Here is a 16,505-nt window from a genome sequence, read left to right as displayed (position 1 = left end):
TTTGTTCTTCCTGGCACTGTTGCTTACTTTTTAATTCATCTCTAGTTCCTTCTGGATTTCTTTTGATCCCAATAATAGCTTTCAGTGGTAGTCTCTTTCTAGCTAAATGTTTTATGTTTTGCTTTCGTCTTCTTTTCTCTCTCCCCTCTTTACCTTCAAAATTCTTACGAAAAAAGTTCTTTTTATTTGGGATAGAGAAGGTTGGGTTGCTGCATCCACTTTATTTTGTCCCACTTCCTCTATTACTAAATGCTCTCTCCCCCTGTTATTATGTTCAATCTCTCTGTTTATGACTCTTACAGCACTTTGAACTTCCTCTACATCTCCTGTTGCTTTAGAGTTTTTACCTTGGACAGAAAGATTAGCAAAGCTGCAGATAAAACAAACTGGAACAGGTCTCATTGACCTCCCTCTCCTCCTTTTCTGAGTTGCCCTTCCAGTTCGGCTTCTTGTTTTCTTTCTGCTCATATAGCCTCCCTCTAAATTGATCCGCCCTCAACCATGATCCCTACTTCTCCTCTCCTACCTTTCCTTCTGCATGCCATATCCTCCAAATGTCTGCCCATATTTTGATTTTGTGTCCGACATAGCCACAGTAGTGGCAATAGTTCCCAATCCTCTCATATTTGAGCCGAAGCTCCATCACCTTGTTATCACTTTCTGAGATTTTCAGAGACATGTGTAGTGATTTTGTTATGTTCAGTATCACTTGGATTTTAATAATTCGATCCTTTTGATTTCTCATAGAGAAGAAGTCAACATCTTACACCTCTCCTATTGATCCTCCAATCTTCCTGTCCAAAATTTTTGTTTTGTATTTCTCTGACAGTCTCTACAACTGAATCCATATCGAAACAAAAGTAAATTATGTTTTGTCAATGGGAGTCTTTCCGTTTCATCTCTTAAGATTGAGAATGAAGTTTTTAAACAAGCACAGTGCCCTCTTTTTCACCCTAATCAAATCCAATTCATTATTAAAGAAAAATTGGAATAGATTACCTCCTAAATCCAACACTTTCAGTCCCTTTGGTTATCTCCAAATCGAATGAAAGGCAACCTCCATCGTTCCTGCACTAAATTTTTAGTCTGTCAGTAATCTCTTCACCAGATTCTTGGAGCATTTTTCAACCCCTTCTCTAATATCTTCATCTTCAAATTGTATCACCTGTTTTCTTTTCTTCCAAACCTTTTTTTGTCATGTTTCCTAATATTAGCAGGTGTTGTCATGTAGCATTGATGACCATGTTTGTATAGTGATCATCCAAAATTAGGGTTTCTCTCACTAAATCTTAGCAGAGCACATGAATACGATTAACCCTAGTATCAAAGCACTATTATCGGATTTTTATTTTAGCTCTTTATAAAGTTAAAATAATTATTCATTCTATTTTCAGTTAAGTGTTTACTTTAAATAATTTTTATTTGGATTAAGAACATAATCAAGTGGAATGTTTTGAAATTATAAAAGGTAAAAAAAAAAAATTTACAATATTACTTTTAATACTAATAATTACTTTAATTATTTTAACTAAATCTAAATAGCTTTTTGTTTTATATCACGCAAACAAATGCCTTGCCTTTTAAGTGTTATATCTTGAAGAAATACTGAGATATTGTAGATAATGATAGGCAAGTCATTCCTATTTGGAATAGTGGGACCCTAGAATTCCAACCTTAATTATTGTTCTTTTCTATAGTACACTCCTATTTACTTTAGCCATAAAGTGAAGGGAACTACTCAAATGAAGATGTAAAAAATATCTTTTTATAAAGATACTTTGTATAAAAGTGTGATTTATTGATTTGGCCACACTTTAAATAAAAACAACACTTTTATAATATATCAAAATCTAACCCTACATTCCATCATCTAAGGGTCAAAAAAAAAATCATCACATGAAGACAATTATAATATTTTCATGGGAGTACACACCAAATAGGAGTATAGGAGTGTACTTTAGCCATAAAGTGAAGGGAACTACTCAAATGAAGATGTAAAAAACATCTTTTTATGAAGATACTTTGTATAAAAGTGTGATTTATTGATTTGGCCACACTTTAAATAAAAACAACACTTTTATAACATATCAAAATCTAACCCTACATTCCATCATCTAAGGGTCAAAAAAAAAAAATCATCACATGAAGATAATTATAATATTTTCATGGGAGTACACACCTAAAGTGAAATGTGTGTATCATATGAGTGCAATAATGAGTGCCAGATGTATGTATGTAACTATGCACTGTTATACATATTAAAAGTCTCTCTTCTTTTTAATTTGAATTAGAATGCATGTTTGAAAAACCAATTTAGGTTAACATAATAGTGAGTTTATTAATCTATTTAAATAAATATTAAAAATTTAAATGATGTTATATATATATATATATATATATATTATTAATTAATATAAATTTTTAAATAAAATTCTAATATACAAGGTATTATTCTTTAATTTATTAGAACAAGAGATACCATACAAAAAAATGTATGTCAAAAAATTTAATAAACTATAAAAACAAAACTAAGAAAAAGATTATGTTATCACTTTTAATAAGAGAAAATTCTATGAAGTTTTCTGAATTCTTGCCTAATTTACCTAAATATAACTAATTTTTGTTGATGAAAAAAAAAATATAAATTGATTAATCTTTAATAGTGTATTAAGATATTAATATATACAAAGGTTGAATGATGTAGCACCACCACACCCACTTGTGCCCAAGAACAGTTACCCAGACAGCCCAAAAGTTTTACTTTCCGTCATTTACGAAATCACTTGCAACTTGCAATTAAACAAATGTCACCTTGCATGGACTAACTAAAATTTTATAATTTCTTCCATGTATTAACGATTAATCAAATCAAACTAAAAACAAAAAAATATATAAAACAAACCAGATTTTTTCCCAAAAGATTTAGGGTTCAACAGAAGCACACATAACAAATTTGAATACTTATATTAGTTGACATACTTTAGTACATCATCGTTTATTGTATTACAATGAAAGAGGTCTAAGCCCTAATCAAAGACGACTAAAATAGTAAAATCTATAAAGCTGAAAAATGTTAGAGACTTGGTATTCTTTTGGGCCCAAGTATACATTAAACCAAGTCATTGTGCATTGTTTCACTCACTTTTGGTCCCTCATCCGATCCTCTGTCCCCACCACACCAGAAATTAATGTACAAATTGAATGCCTTGTAACGGTCAATTCAAGTTACCATGATGGTCAAAATAAATTATGATGATCATAATTCAAAGTATTCTAATCCTCTAATAAAAAGAATTTCATGTTCCAAGATGCATGCACGGTTTAATTTTTGAGAAAAATTTCAGAACTCTGGCAATTCTATTGACTCCCCAGTTCTAATGAATATGTCATACCAAAAATCCATGCCATCATCCTCAAAGTTTGTACTTGGTTGGAAGCTTAAATTCTCCTCAGAATTATTAAATACTGGGTCATAATATTGAAGTGAGGGCAACTCATTATTTGAGATTGTCATGTTGGTGGTTTCATCATCAATTCCTGCCTCTGTCCATAAGCTTTCATCAATTATGTTCTCCAATGAATCTCCTAGCTCCTCATTCTTGATGTTCATCATGTTCACGTTCTTGCTTTCACCAATATTTGTGGCTGATGAGAATTCACTAGAGGTTGTTGTTGTAGTGGTGGTGCATGATGCTGAAGTTGTGTCCATTTCAGGGAAATTACTATTGAGACTTGCTGGTTCCGATGATTGAACAGTTATGGTGCTTGAGTTTGAATCAGAACGTTTGATCTTTGACTTATTAGATACCCTTTTGGGATCTGATGATGATGATGAATTCATTTGGTTTGGTTTCATGAGCCTCTTCTTCAAATGTGTGTGCCACACATTCTTGATTTCGTTGTCTGTTCTTCCGGGTAATTTTGCCGCAATTGCCGACCACCTTAAAAGAAAGGATCAAATTCGATCAGAAACTAATATTGTATAGCATTGGTTATTACTTAGGTGTAAAAATATAACGAGTAATGTCAAATTTACCTAAATTCATATATATTAAAAAAATTGGAACCATATAATAAATATTCAACGTTTTCATTATGTTAATAAAAAAAAAAAATTTTAAGTGAGCATATTTGTGAGATTATTATTATTGCTTTGAGATTCGTAATCAGTTTGCTTATCATGCACAGTGAATAAGAAAACAACAAAAGTTGAAATATCCTTGTCTAATTGTAGATTACGTTGGAGAGTGAACAATGAAACTCAATGTTTTGATACTACTATATATGCATGTGTTGCACATAGTACTATAGAATGCATGTGACATAAACTGCCACACTAAGATTCTTGCACAAGCCACAGATCTATAAGAGAATCTTGTATAGATAGCCCCACATTTTGTTATCTTAATGCGTGTAACAGGGTCTTTTCATGTTCTCAAATTATTAGTTCTATCTCTTACTTCTTTTTGACATTATTTCAATAGAATTATATTCAGGGTCCTGAACAATTTACAAAGATGATCATAATATCAATTAAATTAAAATTTTAATTCTAATGTGAAAGATATTTTTAAAATAATGAAAATGCATGGTATTTAATTTTATTTGGAGAGTCAAATTAAGGTGGCAGAATACCTAGATTTTGTCGCCTGCTAATGGCTCTATTCGATTATTAGTCCTTCATTGAAAGCTTAATTAATATTTGTTGACGCAACGTTTTCAATTTTGGATTTCATAAAAGTTGACAAATAATGACACTGGACCCCACCACCACCTTCAACTCATCAATAATATGGCCTAGCTTTTAATTTTCTTCTGTGAACTCATGAATAATAATCCAGCTTCTTGAAACAGGAGACGAAAACTAGTACTATTGAATTAACTATTTTTTTTTTACAAATTAAGGATAACTATTAAATTAAGAAAACAGCATCATCCATGCATGTTAAAGATACATGATGAGAGAAGATGACATGCATGTATCATGAATCATGAATATGTACCTGTTGCCAAGCATTTCATGAAGCTTGATGATGGTTTCTTCTTCTTCAATGGTGAAATTCCCTCTCTTGATATCAGGCCTCAGATAATTTATCCACCTTAATCTGCAGCTCTTTCCACACCTTAACAGCCCTGACCAAATTCTCATCGTACTCAGAATTAATCATTCATAAAACTAATCAATCTGATATATAAAAAGAGATACATGAATAATTATATTTCTAACCTGCTTGCTTTGGGAGGGCACGCCAATTGCCATGGCCATGTTTTTGGATGTAAGAAATGAGGATTTGATCTTCCTCTGCCGTCCATGGACCCTTCTTCAATCCCATCTTTTCACAACAAGGAGCTCTCACCATCTTTGCTTCTTGTAATTTCTTATGCTAGTAACTAACTAGTACTAGTACTAGTATGAAAAGAGAGAGTAGTGAATGAAGACTAGTACAAAGTATTTGTGATATGTATAGTATATATAATTTGTGAAAAATGGGGATATTAATGTGTTGAATTCGGTTTTGATGAAATGAAAGCCCGTGATGGCTAGCTAGTATTTATCATTGGATATTCCGCACGCCAAGAACGGTCCAAAGACAGGAGAGGCATCTTCTTCGCTTATTCAAACCTTTTTAATTAGCACCTTCCTCGAAAGAGTCTCACTCTCTCTCTATCACACACAATGACACAAACATAAGAATATAAAATTATTATTAATTTAATTTAATTTTGTTACTATTAGTATAATACCATGGTCCAGTTTGAATAAATATCTAAGTTTTTTTTTAAAAATAATTTAAATAATAAATATTTATATTAAAAGTAATTTATAAATAAATTATTTTGTATTTAATTTTTTAATTCTAAAAATATTTATTTTAAGAAAAGAATAATAAAAAAATTATTATGTTTAACTTTTTCATAAACACTAAAATAATTTTTTAAAAAATTATAATTTAATTGTAAAAATTATACTAAATATTAATATTATATTATTTTATAAATTAAAAATAAAAAAATAACTTATAAACCTATTCAAATCGCCCAAATAAGTGAGACTAGTATTGGAGTTTAAATTAAAAGATTTTGTCACATGTCACATTGGTGACCGACTATAATAATAAGCACAAATTTGATTATATATATATATATTTACCTATTCCCATACACACCTCATTTGCTTGTAAGTTTTGTTACTATTTTATGCCCAATTAAAATATTATCTTATAATTAATTATTTTAATTGTGACCATAAAATATATCAAATAAAAAAACATACATGAAATTTAATTTCTTTTCTTATTAAGATATTTTCTTATGTTTAATTTATTTCCTTAATGGAAAGATTTAACTAGACCTATTATAGTTAATAGATTATGGAAAATGTTAGGGTCGGGAAAAATATTTTTAGTGAAAAAAATAGAAAATATTTAATATTAGTTTAAATATAAGGTAAAAAAACAAAGAAAAAATTTTGATCACCTAACATTTTTTATCAATGATTGTTAATCAAATTTTGAGGAACTCTATTATTCTATCTATAAAATACGAAATCCTAATTACTTCACATTTGATTATAAATTTTACCACTATTTATTCATTTTTTTAATATCTTTTTTCGTTTTTTTTTAACTATATTCGGTGGTATTCAATTAATATGGGAAAAAATCACACTTTTCCAATGATGCATGTAAAACCTTTTCCCAAATATTGTATTAAATCGAAAGATATATTGACTCCCAATAATTGTATATTAATATATGAGGAATGTTGGAAAATTATTATAATTTATCATTTTTGTCTATCAATTAATTATTAGTACTTGTTTTTTGTTATTCATGGTATAACTACAAGGGAATTGAAGTTGTTGCGTTTCTACTCTCCTTTCCTTTGGCAGGTTTTACTCTCCACGGAGACCAGTGGTGCACAGTGTGTTTGAACACAGGGGTTGTTATGTTTCTACTCTCTTTTCGCAGGTTTCTCTTCTTTCTGATTTTGGGTAATCTGAAGTGATTTAAGGTGAAATCACTACATTGGGTTAAAATTAGCGGCGGAGCTTCATGAAATCAACACTAATCTAAGTTGATTTTGCGTCACAATGAAAAAATCGGAGGCCAATTGTTGCTATCTTAAAAAATTGCAGCAGATAGAAAGCCAACAGGTAATTTGTAACTGCTATCTTCTGTGTATCTGTAGTGTATTTTTTATAGCTCGACTAACACAAGTTAGTTAGTAATCAATGTTTAAAGTGTGAATTAAAACTAGGTATGTTATTAGATTATTAAACTAAAGAAATTAGATTAATAACTAAAAATAATAGTAAAAAATAATAAATTTTAATAATCTTCTAGTATTTTTTTAATATATAATACCAATTGCATATTTTTAATGAATATAATTACATGATTTTGTGTGTGTTTGGATTACGGTTTGTAAACGGGAGTTTGCATAGAATTGATTTTGCAAACTTGATTTTGATGAAAAGTAAGTTTGTGTTAACATGATTTATGTTTGGCAATCTTTATGTCAAAATGGACTATAGTAAAATAAATGTTGTTTGGATTATACTATTCAAAATCACTTTTAGATGAAAAATTACTAAAAGAGACATCAATTAAAATAATTTTAAATATTATACTATTATTTTACTTTAGATATTTGAATAAATCTTTTTAATTTATTTTATAATAATGTTAATATTTACTTACTAAATTAAAGTAACATATAAAAATTGACAATATAGGACTTTTTTTGACATCCAACATTCATAATTTTATTAATACTTATGAATAATTTTTTATTTAATTTGTCTTTTTTAATGGGATCAATTAATCTATATTATAAAAAAGTTAAATAAAATATAATATATGAGAATTATAATTATAAATGTTACATCGTCGAATAAAAAATAAAAAAGACACTTTACATATTAAACATAAAGAACAGTAAATAATAAAAAAAATTCATATGAACTAAAAAACAATAAGAAATAAAAATATAAAAGGGAGTATTATACATTTTATAATATTAAACAAAAAATATTTTATAATTTATTTTAGTGTCGTTAGTACTCTTTAATCTAGTGTCATTTTGGATTATAAATTTTTATTATTTATAACTCTTTTGTTACTTATAATTAGTATATAATAAAAACAAAAATAAAGTACAGTAAGAAGTACAATAAAAATAAAAAACAAAAACAAAAAAAATCATACAAACATAATATATAATAATCACAACCAACGACATATATTATATGAACAAAAAAATTATAATAAAAAGTAAATAAAATTCTTATAAAAAATCAAATAAAAAAATAAAAAATTTTATACACAACATAAATATAGTACAATAAAGGATAGAAAAAATAATTTATATAAACAAAAAATAATAAAAATATCATAAAAATTAATAAAAATAAAAATTTATATCAACAATAGTTGTCATATAAATAAAAAAATACAATAAAAATATAACAATAGAAAATTAAAAAATAACATCAGAAAAATGATATGAAAAATATTTATTATATAAATAAAAAATACAATTAAAAACATAAAAATCAAAATATGAAAGAAAGAACTAAAAATAATAAAAAAAATTAAAATCTTTACCTTGGCAATGATGAAAATAAATCTGGAAAAAATTTGGAAAAAAAATTTGTAACCAAGAACATAAAGAGAAGAACATACAAAAAGTGTGAAATTATGTGGTTATGTGCATCCTTTTTATAGAAGAAATGAAGGGTACAGTTGGTAGATATGGAATAAATTTCTTATCTATTTCCTCCAACGATAATTAACTTTCCCAACGTGAACGCAGAAGCTTGAATTTTTAGCTTCACGTGAACGTACGTTCAGAGGTGAAAGCACTTTTGGGTTAGGGGTTCCAAAAGGTTGCCAACATGACAATGGGACGTTCAAGACGTTCAAACGGACTTTTCTATTCTCCAACGTGAACCCCAAACACACCCTTTATCTATCTCGTCAAAACTAATTAATTGTTTCGACTGTTGTGATAAGGATCACTACATACGTGAATGTCCATTCTTAAGAGAGAATGAATTTAATGAAAGTTGAAAAGTATGACCATTTGTGTGTATAAATAGAGGAAGCATCAATTTGAAACAAACACAACAACATAAATAAAAAGTACTTCTCTCTCTTTTCTCTCCATATTTTACTAATACAATATCAATATGTTATTATAATAGTATTGGTGAATATTAATATTAGTGTCTTCTATTTATACTTTGTTATTTTTATTTTATTATCTCTTTCTTATTTATTTATTTTAAACGTTATCAGCACGAGATTCTGATCAAATTTTTGGAAGACTCAGGTAACAAATTTTTATTATGTTAAAACTCTCTCATCTGATCTTGAATTTAATGCTCTTGATATATTTGAAAATAACTATTTATCATGGATACTAGATGTTGAAATCTATCTTGATTCAATGGATCTTGGAGATACCATTAAGGCTGAAAATAATACATCTCAGAAGGATAAAGTCAAAGCTATGATTTTCCTTCGTCGTCATCTTATCGAAGGATTGAAAAATGAATATCTCACATTAAAATAAAGATCCTGCAGATCTGTGAAAAGACATTGAAGAAAGGTATAATCATCAAAAGACGGTGATACTTCCTTAAGCCCGATATGAATAGAAGCACTTGCGTCTACAGGATTTTAAATCCATAAATGAATATAATTCAGCAATGTTTTGAATCACCTCACGAATGAAGTTATGTGGAGAAAAGATAACTGATAATGATATGTTAGAGAAAATTTTCTTGACCTTCCATGCCTCAAATGTGCTCTTGCAACAGCAGTATCGAGAAAAAGGATTTAAAAATATTATGAGTTAATTTCTTGCCTTCTTGTTGCTGAACGCAACAATGAGTTGCTTTTAAAAAATCATGAAGCGTGCCCAGCTAGCGTTGCCCCATTTCCTGAAGCAAATGCGGCAAATCATAATCCTAGAAAAGGTAAATGGCAAGGTTTTAGTAATAAGAAAAATTATGGAAGAAAAAGAAATTATGTTCACAAGAAAGGATCTCACCAGAAGTGGGATAAAGAAAGAAACAATGGGTAAAATAAATCAATTGAGGATAAATATTTCCGTTGTGGTGGAAAGGGCCATTGGTCACGTACCTGTCGTACCCCAAGTCACCTAGTCGATCTTTATCAAGCATTTTTGAAAAAAGACGACAAAGAAAAGGAAACAAATTTTGTTTCAAATAATGCTGAAAATTACACCATTCATTATGATGTATAAGATTTTTTTGAGGATCTTGAAGGAAATATTGGCCATTTGATCAATGATGGAATAGTTTAATATGTAAGTTTGTTAAGTACTCATGTAAATAAATAATATAAGAAACTTCTTGTTAAATTTTATTTTTTATGCATTTGAATTTCAAGTATGATGTATAATAAAATATTTATAAATTTCAAAATTACTAAATGTGTCAAGTTCTAAAATAATAATAATAAAATTTTTGGTAGATGATACTATATACAGTATTTCTTAGAAAAACAATTTCAATTAAGAAAATAATTTTACTGTGCATATATTTTTTACTCATTTTATTATTATTATTATTATTATTATTATTATTATTATTATTATTATTATTATTATTATTTGTCTTTGAAGAAAATGGCAAGGATATATAGTGAAGATATTTGCCTTGCGGATAGTACAAGTTCGCACACTATTCTCAAAAGTAATATATATTTTACCCATCTTGTGCCAAAAGAAGAATATGTTAATACTATTATTGGCTTAGGCAATGTGATAGAAGACTCCAAAAGAGCTATAATTTTGTTTCTTGGAGGAACAAAATTCATAATAAATAATGCACTATTGTATACTAAGTCTCTAAGAAACTTATTGAGTTTCAAAGATATTCGTCGAAATGGATATCATATTAAAACAATGAATGAGAAAAATCATGAGTACTTATGTATCACAACTCATAATTTAAATAGAAAGATTATATTAGAAAAGTTACTCTCACCTTCATCTGGGTTATATTATACCAAGATTAGTGCAATTGAATCACATGCCATTGTAAACCAGAAGTTTACTAGCCCAAATGAATTCATAACTTGGCATGATCGATTGGGTCATCCGGGAACAACCATGATATGGAGAATTATTGAAAACTTCCATGGACATTCACTAAAGAACTAGAAGATTCTTAAATCTAGTGAATTTTGTTGTGTTGCATGTTCTCATGGAAAGTTAATTTTAATGCCATCACTAGTAAAGATTGGATTTGAGCCTCCTGAATTCCTAAAAAGGATTCAAGGTGATATATGAGGACCTATTCATCCACCATGTGGATCTTTTAGATATTTTATGATCCTAATAGACGCATCTTCGAGATGGTCACATGTGTGCTTGTTGTCTTCTTGCAACCTAGCGTTTGCGAGATTACTTGCTTAAATTATTTGATTAAAAGCATAGTTTTTGAAAATCCAATCAAAGCAATTCACCTTGATAATGTTGGTGAATTTACTTCCCAAGCTTTTGATGCTTATTGTATGGCTAATGGAATAAGTGTTGACCATCCAGTAGCTCATGTTCACACACAAAATGGGTTAGCAGAATCACTTATTAAACGTCTCAAATTAATTGCTAGACCCTTACTTATGAGAACAAATCTCCCAACTTCAGCTTGGGGCATGCTATTTTACATGCTGTAGCACTAATTCGTTTGAGGCCAATGAGTTACTATCAATTCTCTCCTATGCAATTAGCTTTTGGCCAGCAGCCAAATGTTTCCCATTTAAGAATATTCGAGTGTGTGATGTATGTTCCCATTGCACCACCTTCTCGCACCAAAATGGGACTGATGAGCAGATATTTTATACGATTTTTAGCATCATTTTCATATAATTTTTAGCATGTTTTATTTAAGTTTTATTATATTTTCATAGGTTTTAGTGTAAAATTCACATTTTTAGATTCTACTATGAGTTTGTGTGTTTTTATACAATTTCAGGTATTTTCTGGCTGAAATTGAGGAGCTGGAGCAAAAGTCTGATTCAGAGGCAGAGAAAGCATTGCAGATGCTGTCAGGATCTGACCTCCTTGCACTCGAAAGAGCTTTTCTGGAGCTACAGATATCCAAATGGAGCGTTCTCAATGGCGTTGGAAAGCTAATATTCAGAGCTTCCCCGAAATATATAATAGTTCATACTTTGCTTCGAAATTGAAGGCCCAAAACTGGTATTCAACGCCAGCCATCTACCCCAGTCCAGGTATCCAACACCCACAGAGAAGTGGCCAGCGTCCAATGCCCATAAAGGTGTCCCTAGCCAGCGTTCAACACCCAAGGAGCATCCTAGCACTTGGGAGACACTAAAGCTCAGCCCAAACACTCACCAAGTGGGCGCCGGAAGTGGATTTTTGCACTACAAGCCTAAGCCTATCATATTTCTGTAATCCTTAGTTATTAGATTAGTATATATAGACAAGAGTTCATCCTTGTTAGATGTATCGATCTTTGACCAATCTTTGCCCACTTTTTTTACTTTTCATTATATTTTCTATCAGTATGAGTCTCTAAACCTCTTAGGTTAAGGGGAGGAGCTCTGCTGAGTTTTATGAATTAATAAAAATATTACTGTTCTATCTCAATTCATGTTTGATTCTCTATTCTAAGATATATCTTCGTTCTTCAACCTTATGAATGAGTTGAACCGGCACATGGTTATCTCTATTCTACATGGGTTCAGCGAGCGTCTTTCATCGGATATCAATGAACCACTAGCTTGATTATATATCTTTTAGACGGCTAATCCATGACTTCGTTGGGGACTTCTCGAGACACCAGTTCAGCCGAGGTATGGGGAGATTAGGGTCTTTGTGGTAAAGGCTAGAACCAAAGGCGCAACATTCTCTTACTCGGAAGATTCAACCTTATTTGTGGCGTTTTGAGTAGGAGCATCAAGGGGAATGAACTGCAGGAGCTTCACCCTCATTCAGACTAGATGCGCACTAACCCTGGTGTTAAGCCTAGAGGAGAATCAGCGACCTCTCAAGAAAGGCGTTGATCACATACAGCCTGCCATAGAAGAAATCATTCACAGTTGGCGTAGACAGTGAAACCGAATTAATCCAGCAGAATAAAGCATCTCTGAAGCCTTAACCATCTTCTAATCATTGCATTCACCTTCAATTGAGTAATGTTATCTTTATTTTACTTTTATGCACTTTAAACAAACAAACAAATTTTCTATCTGCCTAACTAAGATTTACAAGATAACCACTATTTGATTCAAGCCAACAATCCTCGTGAGATCGACCCTGACTCACTCAGGTATTACTTGGACGACCCAATGCACTTGCTGGTTCAGTTGTCCGCGCACCAGGGACCCTAAAGAAAATTGGAAATATATGTTGGATATGATTCTCCCTCTATAGTGAGGTATCTTGAGATATAAACTGGAGATATATTTAAAGCCCGGTTTGCGGATTGTCATTTTAATGAATCAAAATTTTCAACATCAGGGGGAGAGAATAAGCTTCCTGAAAAGGAACTTAATTGGAATGCATCATCTTTGTTGTATTTGGATCCTCGATCAGGGCAATGCGAACTAGAAGTTAAAAAGATTAGACATTTGCAAAGAATAGCAAATGACTTGCCTGATACATTTTCTGTTACAAAGAGGATAACCAAATCCTATATACCAGGTGAAAATGCTCCAATTCAAATTGAGGCCCCAGTCGGACAAATAGCCACTGAAACAAATTCACGCCAGAAGCGTGGCCGGCCTATCAGTTCCAAATACAAAAATTCTCGAAAAAGAAAATAGGCAAATACTATTCCTATTGAAAAAGACATAGTAAAGACACCTACAGTTGTCCAAAATTTTGATATAATTTTAACGCCAGAAGACGTCCAGGTACCTGAAAATTGTGAAAATGACGAGATCTCGATAAATTATGTCTTTACAGGAGAAAAATGGGACCGAAATAAGACAATTTTCGATGAAATATTTGCATATAATGTGGCATTGAATATCATGCATGAAATAAGGATCTTGAGCCAAGATCAGTCGAAGAATGTCAACAAAGAAATGATTGGCCAAAATGGGAAGAAGCTATGAAAGCTGAGTTAGACTCACTTGCAAAACATGAAGTCTTTGGACCTGTAGTCCGTACACCAGAAAATGTAAAACCTGTTGGATAACGATGGATATTTGTGAGAAAACGAAATGAGAAAAATGAAGTTGTACGCTACAAAGCTCGACTTGTGGCACAAGGTTTTTCATAAAAGGCTTGGTATAGATTATGAAGAAACATATTCCCCTATAGTGGATGCAATAACATTGCGTTATTTGGTCAATTTACCCGCATATCAAAAATTACATATGCATTTAATGGATGTGGTAACAGCCTACTTATTCGGCTCATTAGATCGTGATATCTATATGAAAGTCCCTAAAGGACTAAGATGTCTAAACCATCCAATGAATATTCGCAGGGATTATACTCAATTAAATTGCAAAGATTTTTATATGGTCTAAAGCAATCTAGACGAATGTGGTATAATCATCTTGCTGAGTATCTGGCCAAAAACATATTTAAGAATTATGATATCTGCCCATGTGTTTTCATAAAGAAATCTGCATCTGAATTCATTATAATTGCTATGTATGTTGATGATTTAAATATCATTGGAACTCTTGAAAGATTCCAACAATTATAAAAACTATAAAAGAAGAGTTTGAGATGAAAGATCTTGAAAAGACTAAATTTTGTCTTGGCCTGCAGATCGAGCATACAAAAAATGAGATATTTATTCATCAAACAACATACACAGAAAAGATCTTGAAGAGATTTTATATGGATAAGTCGCATCCATTAAGTACCCCAATGATCGTAAGATCTTTGGATGTGGAAAATGATCAATTCCGTCCTAAAGAAGAAAATGAAGATATCATTGGTCCTGAAGTACCATATCTTAGTGCCATTGGAGCACTAATGTATATTGCTAATAATACACGACCTGACATATCATTTGCTGTGAATTTACTAGCAAGGTATAGTTCCTCTCCAACAAGAAGACATTGGAATGGAATCAAACAAATCTTTTGATATCTTCATGGAACGGTTGATATGGGATTGTTTTATCCCTATGGATCTAAGTCACAATTAGTTGGCTATGCATATGCAGGATACTTGTCTGATCCACACAAAGGGAGATCTCAAACAGGATACCTATTCACATATGGTGATACAGCTATATCATGGAGGTCCACGAAACAGACGATTGTAACAACATCCTCTAATCATGCTAAAATATTAGCGATACATGAAGCAAGTCGCGAGTGTTTTTGGCTCAGGAGTTTGATTCAATATATTCTATCATCATGTGGACTGATTGATCATAAGATAGCTCCAACTGTCCTGTTTGAAGATAATACGGCATGCATTGCTCAACTTAAGGGTGGATACATCAAAGGTGATAGAATAAACTATATTTCTCTCAAATTCTTCTTCACTCATGATCTTCAAAATCAAGGGACAATTGATATCCAACAGATCCGCTCAAGTGATAATCTGGCAGATTTATTTACAAAGTCACTCTCAAAATCCTCCTTTGAAAAATTGGTACATCAGATTGGGATGCGCCAATTTCGTGATGTTAAATGATGTCGACAAGAGGGGGAGATTCTCTTCTTCCCTTGATCATGTTTTTTTCCCTATTGAATTTTTCTTGACAAGATTTTTAATGAGGCAGTCCCAATAACAAAGGATATTGTACTCTTTTTCCTTCACTAAAGTTTTTTCCACTGGATTTTTCTTTAGTAAGGTATTAACGAGGCATAATCCTAAATGGACATCCAACGGAAAGTATTGTGATAGGGATCACTATATACGTGGATGTCCATTTTCAAGAGAGAATGAATTTAATGAAAGTTAAAAAGTGATGACCATTTGTGTGTATAAATAGGGGAAGCATCAATCTGAAACAAACACACAACAACATAAATAAAAAAGCACTTCTCTCTCTCTTCTCTCCATATTCTACTAATAGTATATAGATCTCCAAAATAGTATATAGATCTCCAAACAGTATATAGGAGTACACAAAAATATACAGATAATAAGCATGACTTCTTCAAGAATTTTTTAATTATAAATTAAAAAAATAAGCCATATTTAACAATGGTAACCATTTTTATCGTCTCCAACAATACACAGGTACACTGGAATAATTCATATTTAACAAGAATTTTTAATTATAAATTAAAAAAAAACTATTTCCCAAAAAAAAAATACTTATTCATGTGTACTCTTGTGTACTGTATGTACTCTGAAGACGATGATCATGGTTACCATTGTTAACTTTTCAAACTCAATATGATATATTTGAAGTGAAGTTCGCAGGCGAACTCTATAAAATTTATAGAGTTCGCCGAGGGTACGGCGAACTTGCTCAAATGCCAAAAAAAAAATCGTATTTAAAGAATTAAAGTTCAAAAATC

The 16,505-nt window shown here is 30.8% G+C and overlaps 1 protein-coding gene across 1 annotated transcript; it reads right to left on the bottom strand.

The window, feature by feature from the left end:
- Positions 1–2,945: 2,945 nt before the first annotated feature.
- LOC112776166 (transcription factor MYB30) lies at positions 2,946–5,667 on the bottom strand. Its single transcript, XM_025820204.3, has 3 exons — positions 5,228–5,667; positions 5,004–5,133; positions 2,946–3,941 (listed from the first exon to the last, which is right to left on the bottom strand). Exons 1-3 carry the CDS (start codon positions 5,358–5,360, stop codon positions 3,341–3,343), a joined length of 864 nt encoding a protein of 287 aa, XP_025675989.1. The 5' UTR covers positions 5,361–5,667; the 3' UTR covers positions 2,946–3,340.
- Positions 5,668–16,505: the final 10,838 nt, after the last annotated feature.

Source organism: Arachis hypogaea, chromosome 19, assembly GCF_003086295.3.
Source record: "Arachis hypogaea cultivar Tifrunner chromosome 19, arahy.Tifrunner.gnm2.J5K5, whole genome shotgun sequence".
Lineage (NCBI taxonomy): Eukaryota > Viridiplantae > Streptophyta > Magnoliopsida > Fabales > Fabaceae > Arachis > Arachis hypogaea.
This window is presented reverse-complemented; position numbering and strand designations above follow the sequence as displayed.